General features: G+C 35.4%; 1 protein-coding gene across 27 annotated transcripts in view; it reads left to right on the top strand.

Moving 5' to 3' along the window:
• The window catches only part of RIMS2 (regulating synaptic membrane exocytosis 2), a 466,103-nt gene that overhangs the window by 383,615 nt on the left and 58,099 nt on the right, over positions 1 to 24,389 (top strand). For 12 of the 27 annotated variants that reach the window (XM_061995371.1, XM_061995378.1, XM_061995367.1 and 9 more), the window contains one exon: positions 15,166 to 15,338. The exons of 14 other annotated variants lie outside the window; for them this stretch is intronic. In XM_061995371.1, coding sequence (XP_061851355.1) covers positions 15,166 to 15,338 — 173 coding nt within the window. Of the gene's footprint in view, positions 1 to 15,165; positions 15,339 to 16,386; positions 16,630 to 24,389 lie in introns of all 27 variants that reach the window. One more of the 27 variants, XM_061995366.1, reaches the window with a different exon arrangement.

The raw sequence follows: 24,389 nt of genomic DNA on the forward strand, positions 1-24,389 counted from the left end.
ATTGATTCTTCCCTTGTATTTTTTTCCTCATCATAAAATTGCAGATAGTTATTTTATTAATGATATACAGGCCTCATTATTATTGGAAAACTAAGTATTCTGTTTCCATAATATTTTGTATATCTGAGTTTGGCAAGTAATATATTGTGTAAAAGAGTTATTTCCTTAATATTGCTTATAGTTTCAGCACAAACATAGGAAAAAAGCAATATATTTTATTTTCATACAAACATATTTACAACTAAAGAGATACGAAAGGAAAAATTGTGTGGATTTACAGATTAGGTAAAAGTATGTCTGGTATTGGAGTAGCTATTAATGTCTGAATGTTGAGTACTAATAGATTTATATTGAATAGCATATATACTGAAGTCTTATTTGCAGTGCTGGTTGAAGCTGACATGCAGGAAAACCTAAGGTCTGGTAGTACAGAAAAAAAAACAGAGTAGCACAAGAATGTTCTACCATTTACTGTATTGTGTCTCTGCAGCACTAGCCTGATTTATGTCATTTTCCTAGGGAAGCTTTCTAGGACTAGTTTATTGTTTTTCATAAAAACTAAGCTTCCCAGATTGTAAGTGTTTAAGCAAGATGCACTGTGCAGAAGAAAGGGCCAAGAGAAATTGAGTAAGTAGCATGCTAAATTCACTTTGTCTGCATTTAGTTGAATGGCTTTTAAAGTCAATTAAAACCTCTCTGCTTTGCTTCTTACCTGGTCCTGTTGCCATTAGCTGTGCTGGCAAACAAATCTATGGTGCTGAGTAACTCCTTCCCCTGGCCATTCCCACTACAGCTCAAATTCAGGAATCCTTGCTGGCAAACCAAAGATAAAGGTTGAGAGGAATCATGACATTCCTCTCTCCTTGCTTCCGTGGCTGGAATGTAGCCAGTGAATGGACTTGGGAGAGCTGAAAATCTTTGTTACTACACAGAAAAAGCAGAGAAGATGCTTCTTGAATGTGCAACTCTACAATTGTTTGCAATCAATGTGAAATCAATGTAGAATCAAGAGAGAATTTAATCAACTCGGGCCATATTAAGTCCTGCAAAAGGGTCTGAGTAACTAAAAGCATTGATTGAATGCCAAATGTAAGGGGACTGGGTGTATGTAAAAGTACATGTAAGAATAGTGAAAAACTATTGGTTTTTTTGGGAGTGAAAGTAAAATAGAGACTGGCAAGCAGCTGACACATTGAAACCTCAAAGTATCATGAGGCTTATTTTATTTATTTTATTAGGAGGAAACAATTGCCTCAAAAAGACAGAGAAATTGTTATATAATACAGCAACTAGTAATAGTCTGTAATGTCATAACTAGAAAGATAGTATATTAAAGCAACAAGGAACAATGTTGGGATAAAAGATTTAAAAGCCCAGATAAACCCTGAAATTTTTGCAGAACTGGTAAAAAATTATTTAACCAAATAATGTGGGTAAGAATACATCAAATAGAGAATAATACAGAATACAAAAAAACACAGACTTTGAGGCTCTTGGAAAGTACAAATACTGAAAAACTACAATTCTTTGTACTGAGATACTTTGATTCAGCAATGAATCAAGTACTACCTTATGGGTTACCTGTATGAGAGAAAGTGCAAAAGCTAAGGACTGTAACACTGAAGGGGGGAGAAATTGAGTTTGAATGCTTCAGAAGCAGATCTCCTTATCTCTCAGTCTTCTTGTGATATGTAAAACTGTCCAAGGTCTGCATTTTCCCTCTTAAACCTCCCATAATTAGTTGTGCCATTGGACTCTCTTCTGGAGGTTTTCAAAACCTGCCTGAATGCATTCCTGTGTGACTTCATCTAGGTGGACTTGATTTTAACAGGGGGTTTGGACTAGATCTCTAAAGGTCCCTTCCAACCCCTACCATTCTGTGATTCTATGATTGGTAGAGCTACATATGATATCCTTTGACCTCTATTGTCATTGGAATTAATGATGTTTTTGAGAATACCTTTGTCTCCTTAAAAATCAAAGCAGACTAGTACATAGAGTGGTGAAGATTGCTAGCAGAAGCACTTATCACTTTTCTTCTTGAAAAAACTTCCAGAGAGGGAGAGGAATAAACATGTAAGATAAGAGGATGATGAGACCTTTGACATTTTTACTGTGTATAAACTGTAGTTCATTTATATTGGGTTTAAATTGATGTTTAATTTTTGAAAATTTAAGCTGAGAGTTTGAGAGTTCTGGGAAGATCATGCCATGCCCAGCAATAACTTGATAATTTGTAATAATTATGAGTCTACATCTTTGATCCTATAATTGTTTCTTACAACTTCTGTTTTTAGGGATGTAATTATGAATATTCAAAATATTTAATTAAAATGGAGGCTAGATTTGATATCTATATTCCCTCAAAACGGTGTGAAAATTGGAAATGTGGTCTGTGTGCATTTCTTTATAACATATCAGTTAAAATTTTTTAATTGTACATATCTGGATAAATCTTGGAAAGGTTAAATAATTAGAATGGAGCTATTCTGAAGAATATTTAAGAATGGAAACATTAACACAGATAATACTACACATGAATATTCCATGCAGTTAATTTCCTTAAAAAAACTGTGAAACTAGAGGCCTAAGCAGGCCTATAGGCTTATAAATGGGAACAACTGTGCAGTTTTATGGGGTCCTTTCCCCACTTCCATAACAAAACCCTCTATGCTTCAGGAAATAAGACAAACACTAGTGAGGCTAACAAAGAACTTAACATATGTGGAAACTGGTTGTTTGTTCCATGGCTTTTGTGCTTTCCCATGGAGAAGTCATTAATTGTATTTTTGGACAAGAAACTTGATATCTAAACTGGCTATCTGGTCTAGAAGGGCAGGGCCTAACACTCTCAACAGCAGAGTTCTCCAGTTACTTAATCAGTCATGCTCATTTATGGTACATAAGAAATTTTACTACTCAGTGACAGAGAGAATCTCCCTGGCCTGTAGTAGTGATAGCATTTATATTTTCAATCAATAGTTTTACTAATCTTTTCCTATTAAAGTTTGTAGGGAAGAATGCTGATGTTGCAATTCTGCTTGCTATAAATACAGGATTTAAAGTTCAGTTATAAGACTTTAAAATATTGCTACATAAGTATAGAAATGTAGGTTTGAGCTCTATATGCATAGTAATGCAGAAAATATCTCCTTTTTCATTTCTGCTTTTACTAAACTCTATTTTGCTGATGGGTTAGAAGTAACTTAGTGACTTTGAATACAGATGTGGATCGGTGTGATTTCTAGTATTTTCTTCCTTGATATTATTGATATATAAATCCTCAGAAAATATTTTTGTTGTCATCATTTTTATTTTTCATTTAATTCAGACTCTCTTTTATTTTGGTTTTCATGTTTTTCTAATTTATTTTTAATCTTGAGTATCCCTGTCTCTCATAGACTTAACATATTCTTAAATACAATACTGTGATTAACACAAATACTGCATTCATTTCTCATGATCATGGCTGAAATATAAACATCTGAAAATAGACTGATATTAGCTGTCTTGGTCTGTATCTGCAGATACTGACAATAGACATTGTCAGTGATTTTCTTGGATTTTGTGTAAGCTTCTATTGCTAATCATATATCTAGAAAATAGACATTGAAGATAGTTTATAATGTTAAGTACCTTATAATTTTACAATGAATCACAAAAAGGTAAAAATGACTTCTGAAAGTAAAAACCCCATGAGATCGTCATTGTATTTTATCTCTGAATATTCATTAGTTATTGGAGATTCTTGAAAGTATTACATTTTTCCATTTAAAAAAGACAAGAAATACTAAAACAAAGTCTTGAGTTTTACTCTCGCAGCAATAAGTTCAATATTCTTTTGCAAAAAGCAAATATTTTCCAGAATAATGTCATTTTATTGAACATATATATCAAATACATGTCAAAATGTATATAAAAATATTTCTATCAAAGCCAAATTCAATTAAGTAATTGTAACCATTCCATCAATAATCACGTTTTGAAATCATCTGGGTGTTGTTTTGACCAACTTCCATACAGAGTAATCTTTACAATTTATCTTAAAACTCTTTTATCTTTTTTATATTTTCCATTCAGACCTACTTTGTATAGACACAACAATTGCTAAATTGTTAGTCTATTTTGGTTCAGTGACTTTCTTTTCGTAGTAAAATTGGATATTTCTGTTTACATTTCTTGTCTGAATTTAAGCTATGAAGTTCCAAGACATTGTTGAACGGAGTAACAATCAATGTATAAGTTAATGTGATGGTGCTTGAATTCATTATCTAAGATATACTGAAACTGATGCTATGCTGATAATAAATGACATGATCTACAAAAAACGAGAAAGAAAATTAACTGCAATATATGTACTAAATGTCTGTGTGCCAAAGTGTGACATTCAAAAATAGAGAATATGTGAAGTTAATTGAATTACTGCAACAGTTAGGAAGCTCCAAAAAATGAGAATAACAATTTATAATAATGTATCATGATAGATAGCAGTTTGTGCTACTTAATTCTCTGCCAGGCAGAATAGGCACAATACGGACATTATTCATACTTGAAAGGTAACAAGGGTAGAGCAGTGGTTCCAGATAGATGGAAACATGTTTGCTAGATAATTTTCTAGGCTATTGACCTTGAAAAATCAAGAAAAGCATGGCAGGCAAGTAGAAAGGATAGACCTGAAGTCCTAGTGTAGTAGTTGCACAGTGCCTGCTTCAATATGTATGATGATTCAAAATGAAGAAGCAGTCAGTACCTTTGCTTCACAGAGAAAATAGAGGGGAAAAAAAAAAGTTTTGAAAATTTTATCCTTCCTTCTGAAAAGAGTAATGAAGTACCCAAAAAGTGGTCATTCTTTGTAATATAAAAAGTACAATAGTTGAATTAGTGCAGCAAACTTATTCTACTGATAAAATTCCAAGATAGTAGAAAGTGAAATTTTAGACATTGTCAAATAAAGTTTACATATCAAAACTCTTTTTTTCCCTAAAAGAGCATCTTGTCCTAAATCTTCACCTTGACTATATATATATTTATTCTAATAACCATAAGTATCATGCTGAAAAGAATTTTGAAAAATTTATCTCTTTCAAAATCAATTTATGTTAGGGAAAAAATTCATCCATCAGACAACCAAATATATACAATTTTGTCATCAAGTTCAACTTGTCTTATCCCAATAAAATTTCTGATACATCTTTTTTTGTTCAGACTGTGTAAAACCTTTCAAAGATGTTATATTTGTTTCCTCATATAGAGCATCTTAGATGCATTAAATTTCAGAGAATTGGGATACATCATCTTTCTTTTTCTCTCAAGTGACACATGCCATCAGGTGAAAAACAATTTCTAAATTTCTCATACAGTTTCAACTGAATTATTTCTTGTTTCTTTCCTGGAAATGTCACACATAATTACCTTACTGTTAAAGTGTTTTATGTAATGAAGTGGAAGTTGTAAGTAATGTTAATAGATATTGTGTCCTTTCTGTAAAAGTGGATTCAAATTATCCTTACAACCAAGCAAAGGGATAAATTATTATAGTTTCTTCTTTTACAATGCAATATGACAGACATAAGTAAAACGTGTTTTCTAATTACCCTCTCATGAGTATGGAAGAACAATGACTAAAGAGAAAAAGATAAGAGTTGAGTATTTCCATTCCCTAGGAGGGGTGTGCATGTTCAGGATCCCCATGCAGACTTTTTTCCCTTAGTTGCAATATGACAAAGGTAAAGATGTTGGGGAAAAATATTTTAGGGAAGAGTAATATTTTTTTATAAATAGCTTAACTTGCTTATGGAGGTACAAGGAGATGGTGGTATCTACAACTTGCAGACTCTTTTTTCCTTTAGCAAGACATGAATCAGCAAAAACAAATGTTCATGAACTATCAAGTGGTGTCATATTTCTTCCTGTACAGGAATTTTCCAAAATGTATCCTAATAATTAGTGAAAATGAGGAATTAAGAATAAATATTATGGCACCTTCCCTCAAATTATGCTTGATTTTGGAGGCTGCCCCCTGATATCTGTGGACTTTGGCACTTACAAAGTGTAATCAAAAAAAAAAAAAAAATTATCCTGTCTTGAGAAATTGTGTTGCTTATGGTCCTTAGGCACTTCTGTTTACCAGAATAAGCACTCACCAGATGGTCCATGTGTCAGTTCAGTTGTTCTCTTCAATGTAATTCATTTTAAACTGATGTGTCCCAAGAAAAATTTGGTGAGAGTCGTATTTAAATTTTATACAGAGAAAGTAAGATTAAGGAGTTCTCAAACCATCAAGTATGCTGAAAACTTAACAGACTTTTGGGGTGAAATAAAGTCTAATGAAACAGAAATTCTGCGACAAGAAAGTAATGGTCACGTTTTCATTGTATTTTATTTGGTTTTGAGAGGCTAAAGAAATAAAACCAAGTTAAAACTCCAGATTAAATGAAAACTCTTTAAAATGCATATTGTATGATTTCCTCGATTGTGTTTGCAAAGTAACATCACAAAGAAACCCAGATTATGTAGAAAAATCAGAGACAAAGACAATTTTTGTTTTAAGAAATCCTGCCTTGTTATCCTCTTTAAAAAAAAAAAAAAAAACTGTTGACTGGATGGCAGGACTGTGTCAACTGCAAAAGATTTTGAGTGCAGTGGTGACAGAAATGGCAGGTGAACACTGTGAGGAACAGAAACAAATATAGGAAGCACACTTTTCTGTTTATCCAACGTTAAGTAGGATTCACTGGAACTAGAAGACCAAAGAGGAAAAGAAACAGAATTAAGAGTTATCGCTAAAACTGAACCCATTGAACAGCTGAATTAACAAAGTGAGTTGTTGAGGGTTACCAGCATGCCCTAATATGCTAGAGATCAACAGGAGATAAAACACTGGAGATACGGTGCAATGCAATTGCACAGTAGACTGTGAAGCCCTGGGCACCTCGGTTTCTGTTAATCACCTGGAGTTGAACAGCTCAAATTTTTTTACAGTTAACAATGTCCATGATGATGCATCTTCCGGAAAACCTGGCATTCTTGAATGCTGAAGGATTGCTGATCTCTAAATAGATTTACTTCCTTCTGTATAAGACAGTAAAAAACTTCATGTCTGGTAGTTAAAAAGATGCTGAAAAGTTTAAGATCTATACAAAGAGTATATTACTCACCATCACAAAGCCAGACTGTGGACATTCACTTTCTCTGAAGTGAAACTTGGTGACTGACTCTGCCCTGGTTTAAATAGCAGTTAAAAATTAGAAGGTCAGCAGTATGAAAGGGAATTTAGATAAAAAATGTTTCAAATCAGTCTTGGAGAGAGCTGTAGTTTATTTTCCATTCTGTCCCCTTTCCTGAATTACTTTCATGTTAATGTCAGAAAAGAGGGACTGATTGTTGGACATTCTTCTATGCTTTATTCTAATTAAAGTGTTCTTCTTTTGAATCTTTTGTTTATTTATTTTTATATTATTTAGATTCATATTTCTTCCTAATTTTTGCATAATTCAAAAATTGTTGGGAATATTCTGGCTTCATGGGGGCATTCTATGATTCACCTATGACTTGTTAAGGTATGTTAGAATCATCAGGTCAAAAGATTAAATCTATCCACAGGACACATAAGATTTTCTATTGGTTCCAATTTATATGGTCAATTACAGCTTTTTTTAAACTTTTTCACCCTAGCCATATGCTATACCTGGATCTCTCTTCTACCTCATTTAATCTGTCAGAGTAAACTAGAACCAAGGAAAAGATCATCTTTAATATTCAACTATGAAAAAAAACCCTCTTCTTAAAAATCTCAGATACTTTCCTAGGTAGATAATAGAAATTATTCATCTTATTTTTAAAGTAGATGTCTAGTTATGTACTTATGTCTAGTACGTGAAGCATTCTACCAAAGGATGCAAGGCAGTGGTGGTAATCTCTTGTTATCCTGATGTGTCATGCCCCAGAGTCCTGTTCCAATGATGTGATGATTTGGAGTAGAAGCTCTCTCTTTAAGTAGTGACTATAAGGTAGCTTTTGATATTATGAGACATCTGCTTGGGCATTAAAAACCTTGTATTTTTACTCTAATGTGTAACACATCTTGGATTGCCTTTTAAGAATTTTTTTGAGGTGATGCTTAGGATTGTTCCTGTGTTTTGCTTATCTTTTACTTTAGCTTAAACAATAGTTTTTACCTACTGTATTTTTTTTTGTAGAAGAGATAGGATTTTAAACTGTATCTTTGTGATTTTGAACAGTCTTAGGAATAATGTGGTAACTTTAGATACTCTAGCAGAAAGTTTGTAGTACTCTATCTTTTCAAAATTTGTAAAATTTGTCCCTTACTTAAAGTAAAACTAAATAAGAACACTTAGTTCCCTACATCAGATGAAACTATCTTTTTTAATTAATTCTGTACCAATAAAAGCTTGATTTCAATCAGTGCAGCTGAAATTACAATCTTCATCTTCCAAAGTCATATTGTATGTAAAAGAGCTTCAGAACAAGAGGCTACCTCATGGTTTGAAACTGATTTCAAGAACAGTTTTGGTTTTTTTTTTTGGTAAGAAGACAAACTTGTTGGCAAGCTAATTCTCAAGGTCATTAAAAGACCCAAATCCTTCTTAAGAGTTGCCTTACTGCTTTCTACTTTAACAAATATTTTCAGGTCCTTTGAGTTGTCCTTGATATAATTCCAGAATATTTTCTAATGCTCTCCTATATTAATTTCGTATTGTGCACTTAGAGCATTCTTATAGAAAATTGCACCATATGCCAACATATGTGAAGCAGATGATTGTTTTGTGTTTTGCCTTGGCTTGCCTCCAGGCTGCCTCCCTCTACATCTCCAGTTGTCCTTAGACAGTGATCCATTGGTGACTTCTGCACTATTTTTGCCTTTTCAATTTCTTCTTCAGCTCCTGGGTCACCTTGATGTGTAGGATGATACAGTAATTTGGGTTTGAGGGGACCTCAGCTGTATAGACCAAACGCTAGCTTAAAGCAGGGTCAGTTGTGAGAAGAGTGTGGGTTGCTTGAGGCTTCATCTAGTCAGGTCTCAAAAACATTAATGGGTAAAAACTTCTCTGATCAACTTGATCCACTGCTTCACTGTGCTTATGTCAAAAATACTAGACAGAGCTACTGTGAATTGCTTTGGCTATTTTGACATCCTTGCTGTGTGACCTGACAGGCTGATATTTCCAAAGCCATCACTTCTCCAGGCAGAACAAGCCCAGCTGCTCTGATATCTCCTCACAGGGCAAATGCACTAGCCTCAGCCATCTCGGTGGTCCTCCAACAAACTTCTATCTATCCATATCATTGTCATACTTTGGGTCTCAAAACTGGATGCAATATTCTAGATATGTTCTAATGACTGCTGCGTAATCAGAAATAATCCCTCCTCTTGATCTACTGATTTTTCTCAAAGTCGGTAGAACAAAGACTGCCTTTCTCTGCTGCTAGAGCCCATTGCCAACTTGATCTTCATTGTTTGATTTTTATTTACTGATTTAGTAGTACAATGTTGTTTGCAACATGGCTTAGTCCTGTAGTGAAATCAGGTTTTAGGACCTCCTTTATAAGATTGTATATGTGAGCACTGATTATTGAAATCAATAGATGTCACCAAACCACTGAGGGAAAGATGTGAGAACTTTTAAAGTAGATTTTTCTTATGTACATTAGAAATATGGATGTTCATTTTTACCAGCATGTTTCAATTGATGGCCTAATTTTATTCGAGATTAGGATGGTTTAGAAGGTGGATTTTGCAAGGCAGAGCTGACAGAGGCTAGCCTGGCTAGATGTACTTCAGTTGCCTTCATGGAGTTTGTCAGAAGTTACAAATGTAACTACAGGTTTTTGAGTTGGTTAAGTATGAATCATATGGAAGCAAAAATTCATCATAATGTCCATCTTGAGTTTCTGTGTATCTAAGCTGGAGATAAACGTACAACCTCTCTATATATTCATTTGTATATGGCATTTTGTAAAATTGACATAGAATCTTTTGCTTTATATAAATGTAATGCTATTGTTGTAATGTAGTAAGCATTTGGCATTATTCTTAATGGCTGACTTCATTAGGCAGCCATTAACAAGGACTTTAGAAAGAATCAAACAATCCAATAACATTCATTCAAATAATTTGTGATAACTAAAATTTGCAATGCCTTTAGATGCTGTGAACTTGCACCAAAAGCTACAGTTGAAATTACAGAACAATTTATACAACTGCTGTGCTTTGGATGCTTGTGAGCTTTCATCGATGAGGCATGCAACTATTGAAATAGTCCAGAATGCTACTTTAATCTTCTTATAGTAGCACAATGGACAATTGTATGAAGCGTCTTCCCAACACTTTGAACAGTAAAACATTGAGCAGGTTTTCTTGTTCCGATGTAAAATGAAATCTTATGTGTAGACTCTAAAAAGGAAAAAGATAATAAGGAAAAAAAAGATAATAAAATAGTTGGAAATCACTGAAGAATTTTAATTGCCTGGGCAACTGCATGACTGTATAGTCCAATATGAAAACTGGTAGCAATATATTAAAGCAATATGAAATACTTTAGAACTCACTTTCAATTAGAAGTTCCAAACCACTTTTTTTGAGAAATTAAAAAAAAAAAACACAAGAGCATCTGTAGCTCTAAGTGGCTTGTCACTCATGAAGTGGTAAGTCACAAAGAGGTCACAACATTTGCAGAAGTTATTGGATTAAGAAACAAAGTGGGTATTAGTTTTTCAGCTTTAATAATCTGGACTTTGTATTTCAGGAAAATAATCTCTTGCAGTTACAAGATGTTGGCACAAATACCTGTCACTTTGTTAGGGTCTCTAGATGATAATTTCACCAATGCAGAAGGGGTTTTTAGAAACTTTAAAACTTATTTGATAGAAATGCTAACAATGAAATTTATCCCACTCTTCAATGCATCAAAATAAGACAATATCATTTTATTATAAAAGACAAAAGGGACTTTTAACCGACCTCTGTGCTTGCAGCACACTTCTTTTGGAACAGCTTGAAGGAGCTGGGTAGTCTCACTGCTTTTTTGGTCCAGAACACGTGATTCTTGATTGGATTGGAAATTAAAATGTAACCTTATTCCAAAAAGGAGCTTTTTATTTCAGTGATGAAGAAAGTCAGGAGATATGGCCATGGCTGTTATTTAAAAAAAAAAAAAAAAAAAAAATAAAGGGAACAGTATTCAATTAGGCAGATACACTTCAAGGAAGCTATCAGTACACATGAGGGTGCCTTACTGTCCTTGTTGCCATGTTTTCTTCTGAAGGAAATAGGATAATTCAGCTTAGTTGCTGGAACAAACTTGTGGCTGTACTACAGCCAGGATGCAGCAATGGGGGCTGAAATTTCCCAGCAGTGTACATTCAGATGGTGCAAGATGCTACAGCATGGTGTACAGGGACAGCAGTAGAGAGGAATGGGAAATGGTAGCAGTATTTCAGATATGATAGGTGGATGGCACTTGGTTCATAATAAACTTTTTGTTCTAATAATTATCATAGACATGGTTACATTTAGAGAAACAAAAAAAGTGAAATCTGGAGGAAAAAACAAGACAGTATATGAAGATGTAATGGCTTGGGTCAACTTTAGTCACAAAAATAACTGAAGAAAGAATAGTACGAAGTTGTGCAAAAGTGGTTGTGTTTTACAGTCAACACTATATGATGTGAAAAAACTGAATTCTTTTAAAAAATCAATATTCACACAATGAAAGAGCAATTTTACTTCTGAGGCAGAGAGCAAAGGAAACTGCCTTCAGAAACTGCCTTATACAACGTTGCAGTTTAAGAAATAAACATAAAACTGAGATCCTGGTATGGCTTCTTTCAAAGAAGCAATATGTTTCCCTTTGCTTTCTGTGGTGTAGTTACTGACACACTAACATGCAATATACTTACTATTATAATCCATTTCCTAAATAAAATTCAGTCAGATATAAGGTCAAAACATTTAGCAGCAGAATAGAGAACAAATTGGAGTAGCATTAATGGATGAATATGAGGTACCTGAGCTCTGTTCAGCAAGCAAAAATAGTTTTGGTTTCTAGATGCGACTTGGTAGGCAGCTAGCAGATGCTGAGTCTGTAACAGACATTGTGTAAACAAAACTTGATAAAATCAATATTATGTAATAATACATTCAAAATAATGGAAGGATCAATTAACTTTCCCAATTTCAAAAACATTCAGAAATGATAAGTGTCAAATAATATTTTTGTGCCATCTGACCCAATTGAAAATGTTTGATGTACGTTTACATACAACTGAAAAAAAAAAAGACAAGGTAATGATCTGACGATCTCTTTTCACACTATATGTATTTACCTTTAAGTTCATTTTTGTGCCATAGTAATTGTCAATCTTCATCATGTATCACTAGATTATTACTATTGCATTAGCTTTAAAAAAAACCAATAATATTATTTTATTGATGAAAACATTTGATTTGTTATGTACAGCACACTGCTATGAAAAATGGGTTTCAAGAACTGATGTTCTCCAGGTGTGGAAATGAATAGACAACCAGAGTTTTTTGAAACTTGCAGAATGACTCTTTAGAATAGTTTTGTGCAATACCCACACTGTTGGCCACTTCACGTTCAATATATTTATTTTAGAAGGGCTCATCTCCATGGACTACTTGGCACGCTCAGTGTGCAATCTCCAAGTTCAGGTCTGTTATTCTATGAATCACCACAAGTACTAATCTATCCCCTAGTTGGAAAGTAATTAACAATTCCGCCAGTGATTTACATCTGACACTAGGATCTATCTGATTTCCTCACAGGATAGCCACGTGAGGTCTCTCACAGTAGTGGTGTGTCTACCCTGAGGCTACTGATTACTGTCAATTTGACAGCTCTTCACACAGGCACACACAACTTGACTGTATGTTGACTTTGTTGAGAGCCAGTAGCAGCACTGCTTTGGCATGGCAAGCACATCTCTTTGAGAGCCTTGGCAAATACTGAACTCTTGAGGGCAACTCTGCGTTGCCTTTGCTGTAGTGTGTGGTGATAGCCCAGTACACCAGGTTGTACTTCCCAGCCTTGGTAGTTTTAGGCTAAATTGATACAAGCTTTGTCTTCAATACAGAATCACTCTAGAATGAGTTAGGTGGATGTCATTGTATGGATAAGACTCAACATATACATGTTTCCTTAGGCATAGTTATTTTCTGCTTCAGAGAGGTAATTAGTTGCTCTTAAAAGGAGTTGCTGAAAGAGAACAATGCTTTTATTGTGATGTAATGTTCCATTACCTCTGGTGATCAGAACAGCTGTTTAATCAGTGCTTTTATGTTCCAAAATTAATATACCAGTAACAATGTGTACTGATTTCTTTATCAAGCAAAATTATTAATGGCATCAATAAAAACAGTCAGTAAATACTACAATATTTAAACATTCTAATCGCAGAGATATTATGAGTTTATTTCTAAGTGTACTCAATGGCTTGTCAATGAGCACAAATACTGTAAGTCAGTAAAGATCAGGAAGCTAGCTGCAGCATGTGCAACCATTTTATGTAAGCACCTAGTTCAGATTGTGGTGGGTCATTGTCTGCAACAGGAGTACAGCGTAACCTGCAAAAGCATTTTTTCATATCTTCATTCTATTTCCCTGTCTTAATTGGACAAAACAACTTACTAAGTGTAAAATTTATTTATGGTACAGAGGCATGCAAATGCTACTCTGAAATGCTATTTAGATACTGCACAGTCTTTCAGAATACTTCCCGGTGTAATATACCTTGCAAAAGAACAGGAGAAAATCTGTGTCCTTTATGAAAGACAGTTCTAAAACTACATATTTTCTCCCTATATATACATATATTTATATTCTATAAAAAACTATGTATATTCTAAAAGTATAAAACAGGAATAAATTTTATACCCAAACCTGGACACTCTTCTCTTCTGCACCAATACACAGGTCTGCCACTTTACATTATGAATTATTTTTTCCAGGTGACTGAGTCCAATGTTACTAACCCCAAGAGTTCAACAAGCCACTGATCTATTATGCAGATTATTTTCTCCCATTGTTTTCTTTCAGTCCTGTCTGTGCTGCTCTTCACATCTTTCTATACTGTCTTCTCTCCATTTCAGATGAACAATTATCTGGTGATCATTGACAGTTCATCTTGCAGTACTATTTTGCTGAAAAGATTATCAATAGTAATTCACCAGATTTCTGTATATACAGAAATGTCTGTCTATGAAGACGAGAGGGGAAGATATCTTTCTGCTATTTATTTTACCTAGCACATAGTGCAATGCAGAATGACACAGACTTAGCATTGATTTAAAGTTAACATGTGTAATGAGGACAAACAACCATATTATTTTGATCAAATCTAACTTGAATGATTCTGCACAATGCTGCTTTATGTTGTATGGGCTTCCTGCTGATCACCAGTCACCTTCCAATTCTGTGTTCGGAATATACTCTTAACAAGTTCAAAGACTATTTTATTTTAGTTTCTGAGGCATTTGTACATTGTCAGTACAAATTATCTCTAGTCCTGTCCCATCCTTTCAGACTTCCCACCCCAGCAGGTCAGCAAGATGTGGGATTAGTGTGCACAGCTACAATATCTTTTTGTCTCTTGCTCTCATAATCTCATCTATTTGTTTACTTTTAAAAAAAACCCAAATTATTAACATTTGTCAGCTGGAAGTTGTTGTAAATAGGCTAGGCTCCTAAAGAGAGACATGATCTACAGATAGCATAAATCAGAGTCTGTATCCTGTTCTATCTTCCATGAGATCAGTAGCCATGGGCAAATTGCTAAGTCTCTCTGCTTTGCTCCCCGGTGAAATAGTTGTGGTAAGAATGTTCTATGATGGTTAAACGTCTTTATTAAAATTTGTGAAACCTTTGGAAGAGCTCGAAGTTTTGTAGAAGTCACTCTATGGATGAAGCTGGGATGCTAGTAACTTGAATGGAGTAGCAAAGCAGAGTAAAATTAATAGAAACCAAGACATAACTGGTATTCTGTACCTATTACAAACTTCATTATAAAAAATCAGTCAGTCTGGTGACAAAGGCAGTTTAGATATCATCGGAGACCAGCTTCATAGTTGATTTGTGGTAATATGTCACTGACAACATCTGTATCTTTGTCCTTTTCCTCTTACAGTATCGGTCAGGACGGGATCCTCAGCGAGGTTCAGACAATATTTCCAATAAGTCTTCAGATAGCGATGTCAGTGATGTCTCTGCTGTGTCACGGACAAGCAGTGCTTCACGTTTCAGCAGCACAAGCTACATGTCTGTCCAGTCAGAGCGCCCAAGAGGAAACAAGAAAATAAGGTGAGCACCAGGAGCTGTAGTCCCAGCCATAGCTGTGTAATTTAAGTAACTGAACATTTCTCAATATCTGTATTTGAAATTAATATTTTACTTAGGTTGAAATTTGCAGGGAATTTGCAAAATACTGGTTTAAATGTCTTCATTTAATGCTTTCTGAAGTCTTCATGGCATTTGTTTTCAGCCAAGTTTTGTCATCTTGGGTTTTACTAACATACACTAAAATAACAAACATATGCTGTCAGCAAGCATTAGATACGCTTGGATTTGCACTTTCTGAAAACCATTTTGCAAAATAAGTAAGTTAACTGAAAAGAAAGTTTAACTTCAAAATTTTTGCTGGTAATATCACAGACATCTAAATTTAATTTTAAACCAGAGCTGCTGAACTTTTATAGCTTACTTAATACTTACATAGACCAATTAAATTTATTTAATATTCACACTAGTCCATTTGAATTGTAGGGTACAACAGTTGTATATCCATGAGATATACATAGTGTATCTGTAAGCAAAACACAGCATTGACTTTGTATTGCCTGCATCCTGTACACACTCAGAGGACCTTTGGCCGTGGAAGGAGTGAAAGATCATTTTTCTTGCTGTAACCCAACTGCCTCTCCCAGCAAAATTTGACATCATTCTATATTAATTCTCAGAAAACTTTACTCTTGAGTGAAATAGCATGTTTGAAAACATTGTTTGAACATTAGCTTCTATGAGCGTTGTTAGGACCACATTGTTTCTGTCATACAGTTATGTATGCGTCTCTAAATGTTATGTATTGCCACACCACTTTTATTCAAAGAGAGACTTAGAGATCATCCTAAGAAAACATCCCAACGTTGTGTAGAGTGGAGTCTCAGCCAGTGTATTTTAACTTATGACTGCTTCCATCTTTTAGTTTTGGTTTGGTTAATTTGTTTGGTGGTTTGGTGGTTTTTTTTGCATTTTCTTTCTTAACTGTTCATGCATGTTCTCCTCCATGACCTTTATTTTTTTCCTTTCTTTTTTCTTTTTGCATGCCTTTTCCGATTTTTAATGACTTCAGGAGGACAAGGGATATAGAGGGGGAAAAAGAGGGGGGGCTGGAAAGGGATGAACAAAATAGAATATTACCTGAGGAGGAAGAAAAAGAGGAGGAGAAGGAGGAAAAAGCAAATGAGCAAGAAATTCATGAAAAAAAGGAAGGGCAAGAAGTGACAGAGAGCTGTGATAAGGAGGAAATCAAAGGATCAGGGCATGATGAAAAAGCTCAAGAAGACCAAGCTGAGGAAGGGAAAGAGGATGACAGGTAAAATATACTTCTATTTCTATAGACTTATTCTTCCTTCTGTACCAGGACCCTACTTTTCTCATCCCCTTTTTTTTTTCTCTTTGCTTAACTTATTGTCTATTTTCTCTGCGGCTTTCTTTCCTTTCAATCGTGATGCTTTCATACTTAAGCAAGTTTCACTCTTAGCTTCAGTGAACTTGTTTGCATACAAATGATGTAGCACACTAACTTGACTCATTTTTATGCATGCAACTACAGCATATTGTTTTGTAAATCAGTTTAGACTAGTGTCTGGGTTTGACTATACTAAACAATAGAAATTGTAAGATTCCTTGTTATATTTCTTGCCCGAATTATTATTCCAGGGAAAAATCTTTTGTTGAGTGGTATCCCATCAATATCAGAACCATCTTTACTTTCATTGTTGTCAGTACTAAAACAGAGAATTTAGATTTTTTAGGTTATTTTTTAAAAAAATCCTCTTTGTGTAGGCTGATAAATGTGCATATTGATCAACAATTGATGTGGATAAATGATTTTCCCTTTTTTTTTGTTCCATCTGAATAACTGTCTAGGGTTGCTGTATTGTGGAGACATCTTGTGCCTCTGATGCTATACTATGTCCAGAAAAATTTCAGCACAGTTGTCTCTGGTTTTATCAGACAATAGTCTAGATTTATGCATTTTACCATAATTTCTTTGAACCATGACTTTAAATCTAAATGAGTGATATTTTGTATTGAAAATGGTGCATTATTCCTTCTTTCTTCATTAGCAAACAATGGGTTTGAGATTTGCTGAAAATTCTTGAAACCTCTCACTTACACAAGAATGGCAGAAAATCCCAGAAAAAAACCCACCTTTATTTTAACCTACTAATTCTGCACTATTTGTAGATAACTTATGGCTGTAAAACCATGCTCATATATGTTGGGGTTAGAGTGCACCCTTAGTAAGTTTTCAGATGGCACTAAACTGGGTGAAAGTGTCAATCTGCTTGAGGGTAGGGAAGCTCTATGGAGACATCTAGATAGGCTGGATGGCTGGGCCAAGGCCAGTGCCATGAGTTTCAACAAGGCCAAGTGCTGGGTCCTGCACTTGGGCCACAACAACGCCCAGCAGCGCTACAGGCCTGGGAAGGAGCGTCTGGAAAGCTGCCAGGCAGAGAGGAACCTGGCAGTGTTGGTTGACAGCAGCTGAACATGAGCCAGCCGTGTGTCCAGGTGGCCAAGAGGGCCAATGGCATCCTGGTCTGGATCAGGAACAGTGTTGTCAGCAGGAGCAGGGAGGTGATCATTCCCCTGTACTGGGCTTTGGTGAGGCAGTACCTTGAATACTGTGTCCAGTTTTGGGCCCCTCTCTACAAGAAAGGCATTGCAGTGCTGGAGAGGACCCAGAGGCAAGCTACCAAGCTAGGAAAGGATTTGGGACACGTCTCACATGAGGAAGGGCTGAAGGATCTGGGACTGTTTAGCCTGGAGAAAAGAAGGCTCAGGGGAGACCTTATCGCTGTCTACAGCTACTTGAAAGAAAGTTGTAGCAAGACGAGGGTTGGCCTTTTCTCCCTTGTGACAAGCAATAGAACAAGAGGAAATGGCCTCAGGTTGCTCCAGGGAAGGTTCAGGCTGGATATGAGGAGGAATTTCTTTACTGAAAGGATTGTCAGACATTGGAATGGGCTGCCCAGGGAGGTGGTGGAGTCACCATCCCTGGAGGTGTTTAAGAGACAGGTGGATGTTGCACTTAGGGAAATGATCTAGTGGTTGATAGGTCTGGGACAAAGGCTGGACTCAATAATCTTAATGATCTTTTCCAGCTGAAACGATTCTATGATTCTATATTAGGGTAAGCACAGAGCACTCTATGGAAATCCATTTTCTTCCTTTGCTACAATTTTACATATTTACATCCCTGTACATACACATAAACATGCACAAAAGAAAGGTGGTTCAAGAAGAGAATCAAAATGCATCGTACTCAGTCTCGGGTGGTATGGGCCAATACTACAGATTTTATATCTTGTACATTAGGTGTCATCATTCCTTACTCATGAGTGCATTTTAGAATTCAGTAAAAGCATTTCTTTAGAAATAGGTGTCTTTAAGACTGCCTTGTTTTACATGTTTACTGCTAAATGGCAGTGTGGGAAACAATGTTTTAAAAACCTTTTTCTCTCCTTGCTCTTACTAAGTTCCCAGTTTAATGCATCTGGAATTCCTGTCTCTCAAAAAAGTATGACCCTATTCTTAGTTTCCAGCTTTCACTCAGATTAATCTTCTGCCAAAATGCTGTCTTTCACAGAATGTAAAGTCCTCTTTGAGAAACAAATATTTGTTCAAATATTTGTTCAAATATTTGTTCAACAAACTTGTTCTTCTGTTTGTTAGTTGCTCTCTGCCTTCAGAAAGAAGCAGCACAAGTCAGGATTGATTGACAGAAAAACAAGATATTATTGAGCGACTGCCATGTAATGACTTCTGGTTGCGTTGAGTTGTGATTCCCAAAATGGAGCCTCTAGTGTTATTTGCCTCTAGATTAATATTATTGTCTATCTGAATATTCTTCTAAGATTTATTCCTATATAAGTATAACTGAAAGTATATATATATATATATATGCATTCATTAACACACATAGTTATCTATACTGAAACATTGTGAACATTTGTCCTTGTTGAACCTCGTGAGATTCCTCTCTGCCCAACTCTCAAGCTGGTCGAGATCTCGCTGAATGGCAGCACAGCCTTCTTGAGAATCAGCCAGTCCTCCCAGTTTGGTGTCATCAGCCAACTGGCTGAGGGTACACTCTGTCCCCTCATCCAGGTCATTGATGAAGATGTTGAACAAGACTGGCCCCAGAATCGATCCCTGTGGAACTCCACTGGCCACAGGCCTCCAACTCAATTCTGTGCCATTGATCACCACCCTCTGGGCTCTGTCATTCAGTCAGCTCTTTATCCACCTCACCATCCACTCATCCAATCCACACAGTCTGAGCTTTCTGATGAGGATATTGTGGGAGACAGTGTCAAAAGCCTTGCTGAAGTCAAGGCAGACAACATTTGCTCATCTAGCCAGCCAATTATACTCTCATAGAAGGCTATCAGGTTGGTCAAACAGGATTTCTCCTTGGTGAATTCATGCTGACACCCTCTGATAACCATTTTTTTCCTCCATATTTTTAGTAATAAGATTCAGGATGAGTTGTTCCATCACCTTTCCAGGGATGGAGGTGAGGCTGACCAGTCTGTAGTTTCCTGAGTCCTCTTTCTTGCCCTTCTTGAAGGCTAGAGTGACATTAGCCTTTCTCCAGTCCTCAGGCACCACCCCTGTTCTCCATGATTGTTCAAAAATGATGGAGAGAGGCTTAACAACCACATCAGCAGCTCCCTCAGCACTCTTGGATGCATTCCATCAGGTCCCATTGACTCCAACAGCTTGCCTAACAAGTCTTTAACCCCTTCCTCATCTACCAAGGGAAACCAAGATACTTATAAGTTAACAACTTCAGCTGTCCAAAAAGTGTTCTCAGATATGCCATCAATATTAAATAATCACCAAAGCATCACTTTAATTAAACATATCAATAGATATTTGAGAGACTCGACAGAACCAAAGCAACAAGTTCATCCATCTCAGAATGGTAGTAAATTAACATTTACTTCTTGAGATCTTGGGCAACAAAAAGAGCTGTATTCCAGATGGGAATTTTCAATATATATATTTTACTTCAGAGATGTATCTTTAGTTGAATATCAGTTATCTTTCCTCTGGGCAATCTGGAATGCAGCAGCTGCTCTCAGACACTCCACCATCAAAAATTAGCTCATTAAGGATACATCATACCTCTAGACATCCCTGTGCTTATGTACTTTATGAGTAATGATAATAGTCACACTAAGGGCTTCAGTCTGCTCAGATCATAAGTGGGTTCAATGTAACTTAAATGACCAAAAAGACTAATAGCTACCGTGGATTCATTCCATGGCTGTTTTAGAGTCCCTCAGAACAATAAAACTGCATTAGCTTTTGGAGCACTGGAGCACAGTAAATCAATAATCTTTTTTTGGCAGAAATGGCTGGACCATCAGATTTTGCCTTCATTAAACCCTGTAAAACTATATCTTGGCATATACTTGACCTACAGGGAAAACATAATTGTGTTCTTTCTTGACAAGAAATATTAGTCAACAGAAAGCATGGATCAAACTTTCCTGTTGTAATTTTTAAGGATTCATTATGTATAATTCCCTGACATTATTTCTTATTCCAACTCCCTGATGATATCAGGGACATAAAAAGTCTAGATCTAATGTGTCAGCATTCATAATTTTTATTACAGGAAATCTGTTTAAGACTACTCTAAATTGTAAACCTTCCATAACATTTTTCTAAATAAACAATATATTAAATTAATTCTGATATGGATAGGCAAAAGGAGTTGTGGCTGTAGTTGCAGAACTGATGAGAGCAAGATTTAGAGGTTCTGCATTACATTCTAAAGTGATATTCTAAAGCATGTTTCTATGATTTAGGGAAAGAGCCAATGATGACCAGGTAGCTAGAGGTAAGAATAAGGAAAAAAGCAATGAGGGGAAAGCTAATGAGGAGATAGCATATGATCACGTAGGCAAACCAAACAGTTGAGGAAGAGATAGAGTTAGATATTTCTGCATCCATGCAGGAGGAAGAAGAAATAAATACATAAAGAGGAGAATGCAGAGACAGCACAGGAGAATTGGTCATGAGTTTTGCTGTAATTCAGAAAAAGTCAGTGACATCCCGTGTAAAGAGAAGAAGTGAATGCTAACAGAAGGAAAACATAGAGCTAATTAAGTAGGAACATAACTGAGGAAGAAGAATTTGTAGTAGAAAAAGTAATTTGATATGTAATTTTTGCAGAGGCACTTGAAGATACAAGAAAGAGTGCAGAATGTAATGGATTTCTTGAGACACAAAACTTTTTATCTTCCTAATGGTTCTTCATGCTCTCCCTGCCCCTTCCTTTGTTGGGTGTGAAGATTCATTTCAAATGAACTTTCTAGTTCTTTTTGTGTCATTCACTCAAAAAAAATATTTTAAAAAGTTAATTTGCAGGTTTTAAAACTGATTCCTGATGAGCATTTGTTCCTTGGTTTTTCATTATATTGTGATCTTAGTATTTCAGGTTTTATGAGCCTTCCACTATGATTGCAGCTATTATCAGTTAAATGCAGTGTTTTTGACAACTGGATGAAAAAGCATGTCAATTAAGTCTGTGAAACCTTCTTCACAGGGGTGGAAGACAGATATATATTTTTTTAAATTTATATTCTGGTAAAAATATTCAAAACTGCAAAAGACAGCAAGCATCAAGAATTCATTTTAAATTTGTGTGTGCTTTTTGCTTTCTTAAGGCTAGTTCAGCATGATTATGATTGCTCCAACTGCACTGCTGGATGGAAGAAGTTAATTGTGCCTAATCTTTCTAGCCAAAAACACCATATGTTTTTAAGAGAAAGATGTAGCCTGAGACTCCTTTCCTCACTGCATAATTGGTCCTTTAGCAAAATTCCAGTACAAGCAGTCTATGCTCCTGATAGTTCTTGACATATATACATCTCTCTGTGTGTGTATAGATAGATGAGATTCACACAGCAAATTATACAAGGCAGAAATTATCTGCCATGGAGGAGATAGAACTGAGGTATGTCATTGCTATGTAATTGCTATGTTCATGTAATTTTTCAGATAAAACATGTCAACATGCAGTTTCCTGCATCTCACCCCAAGATGTCAGCGCTACAAATTTCTTAACATCTCAACAATGTGACCTTGTCATTGCTGGGATGAGAACTGTAGATTGCAGTACAATGTTCACCAGCTTTTTTCAGCCGCAAAAAACCTCTTCATTATTGACACAGCTGGGAGAGGCATAACAGACTGAGTCCTTGAACAAAAAGTAGCAGATTTCTTTTATGTCCACCTAGCATAACTCTCCTGCATTCTTCTGACTATATAAGCAGAGAGCTATTTACATATTGCCAGTGTATGAGTCCAAAATCTAAGGGCTCAAAATAAACCTTCTTTCAGTAATAGTTCATTACTATTATTGGTTTGTGTAGACTCTGTTAGTAGTTCATAAGAAATTGTTGCCCCATTTGAAGCACAGATTCAAAGCCACTACTTTTTGACACAAGCTTCTTAGCTTCAGTGTTCCAAAGTGAGGCAAATCTTCAAAAGCTGTAAATTTATATAGCTACTAGGTCTGTAGTAACTCACAGATTCAGTAATTTGGCCATTTGTTTTTTACACTTTTGCAGATGACATACAGTTTAAAATTATCTGTGACTTCTGAAAAAATATTATGGAAGAGGATACAAAAGATCAGTGGTTCAGAAAGGAGTTACATCAATTCATATACTTGTGGTGAATTATGTACTGAAAGTAGAAAGCAAATAATTTAAGAAATCTAGCAGTCACCTGTTTCTACATTATTTGTCACCATCTATCAAAACCTTGGAGATTTATTTTTTCTTCTTATTTTGAAGTAAGTACAAAAGATGTATAGACTCCTTTACAGCTAGGAAACTTATTTCAATCCACTGAGAAATAATAAAGTAATGAATTTGGAAGCACACACTATTAACAGGTGAACAGTGAAACTACCTCATTTGAAACATTCTGCAGCTTTGCTGTATGGTGCTCAACAGGGAACTCCGACATTTTTTCTTTAACAGCAGCACAGTATCTTTGAGTCTGCTTCCATCTCTGTGAAATGCAGGATGTACTTTAACCCTTGTTGAATCAGCTCTGACCTGTGATCCAGAAAGCATTGATGTACTACTCCTGTTACTAAAGGTTATTTAAAACCAGTGCATCAGTAGTTTAAAAAAAAAAAAAAAGCAAAAAACAAGAGGTGGAAATAGAAAGCCCTGTAGACATGTAAGAATGTGAGAAAAATTAAAATGAAGGTTTATAAATATAAATATTGAAATTAGTTTTTTACACTTTAAACCATGTTTAAAAAGAGTAATTTTCGGAAGATATTTGAAACTAGATTGAATAATAAGTTCTTCAATAGGCAGATTTCTTTGTACAGAATTGAGTACAATAGGTCCATGGCCAAGAATAACAATAGCAACAACTAAGAGTTGAGTAGAAACTTCTAAAAACAAGGAATTGAATGATGAAGCTTATCAGGCTTTCCTTTCTTTCATATTATAATTGTAATTAGAATTATCATTCTATGGTTCTGTCTTAGTGCTGTATGTTTTCACTGTTTTTACCTGAGTGTTATTTTAACAGAAAAGTGAAAATATTCTGTAAAATTAATATGATTCCTTTTCTGATTCCTCTAAATGTGAGTCATTAAAAATAATCAATAAGCTTATCACTTAGACTTTTAAGAAACAAGCATATACTCCTTATTGTTACTTTATAAAAATATTTCTAGCCCATATTTACAGTTTTGTGCCAGTGTCTTTGAAACAGATTGCCAAATATATCTGGCAAATATGATATTTTAACTTAGGGTCAGGACTCCAGGGCTGGTCTTACTCTTGCCTACTTAACACCTATGATAAGATGATGTTCCAGTGGTTTGACGTTACCCAAAAGTTTGCTTCAATACTATCACTGTACCTGTGTGGCATTCATACACTTTGCAGTCTATAAAGAAAATAAGGCACTACCTAAATAATCTGAGATGTGTCATGAGGTGTCACCTAGTAGGAAACACACCTATATATTTTCCTACAAGTACCATTGGAAGCCCAACACTTTGCAGTTAGTAGCTAT

Source organism: Colius striatus, chromosome 4 (assembly GCF_028858725.1).
Source record: "Colius striatus isolate bColStr4 chromosome 4, bColStr4.1.hap1, whole genome shotgun sequence".
Taxonomy (NCBI): domain Eukaryota; kingdom Metazoa; phylum Chordata; class Aves; order Coliiformes; family Coliidae; genus Colius; species Colius striatus.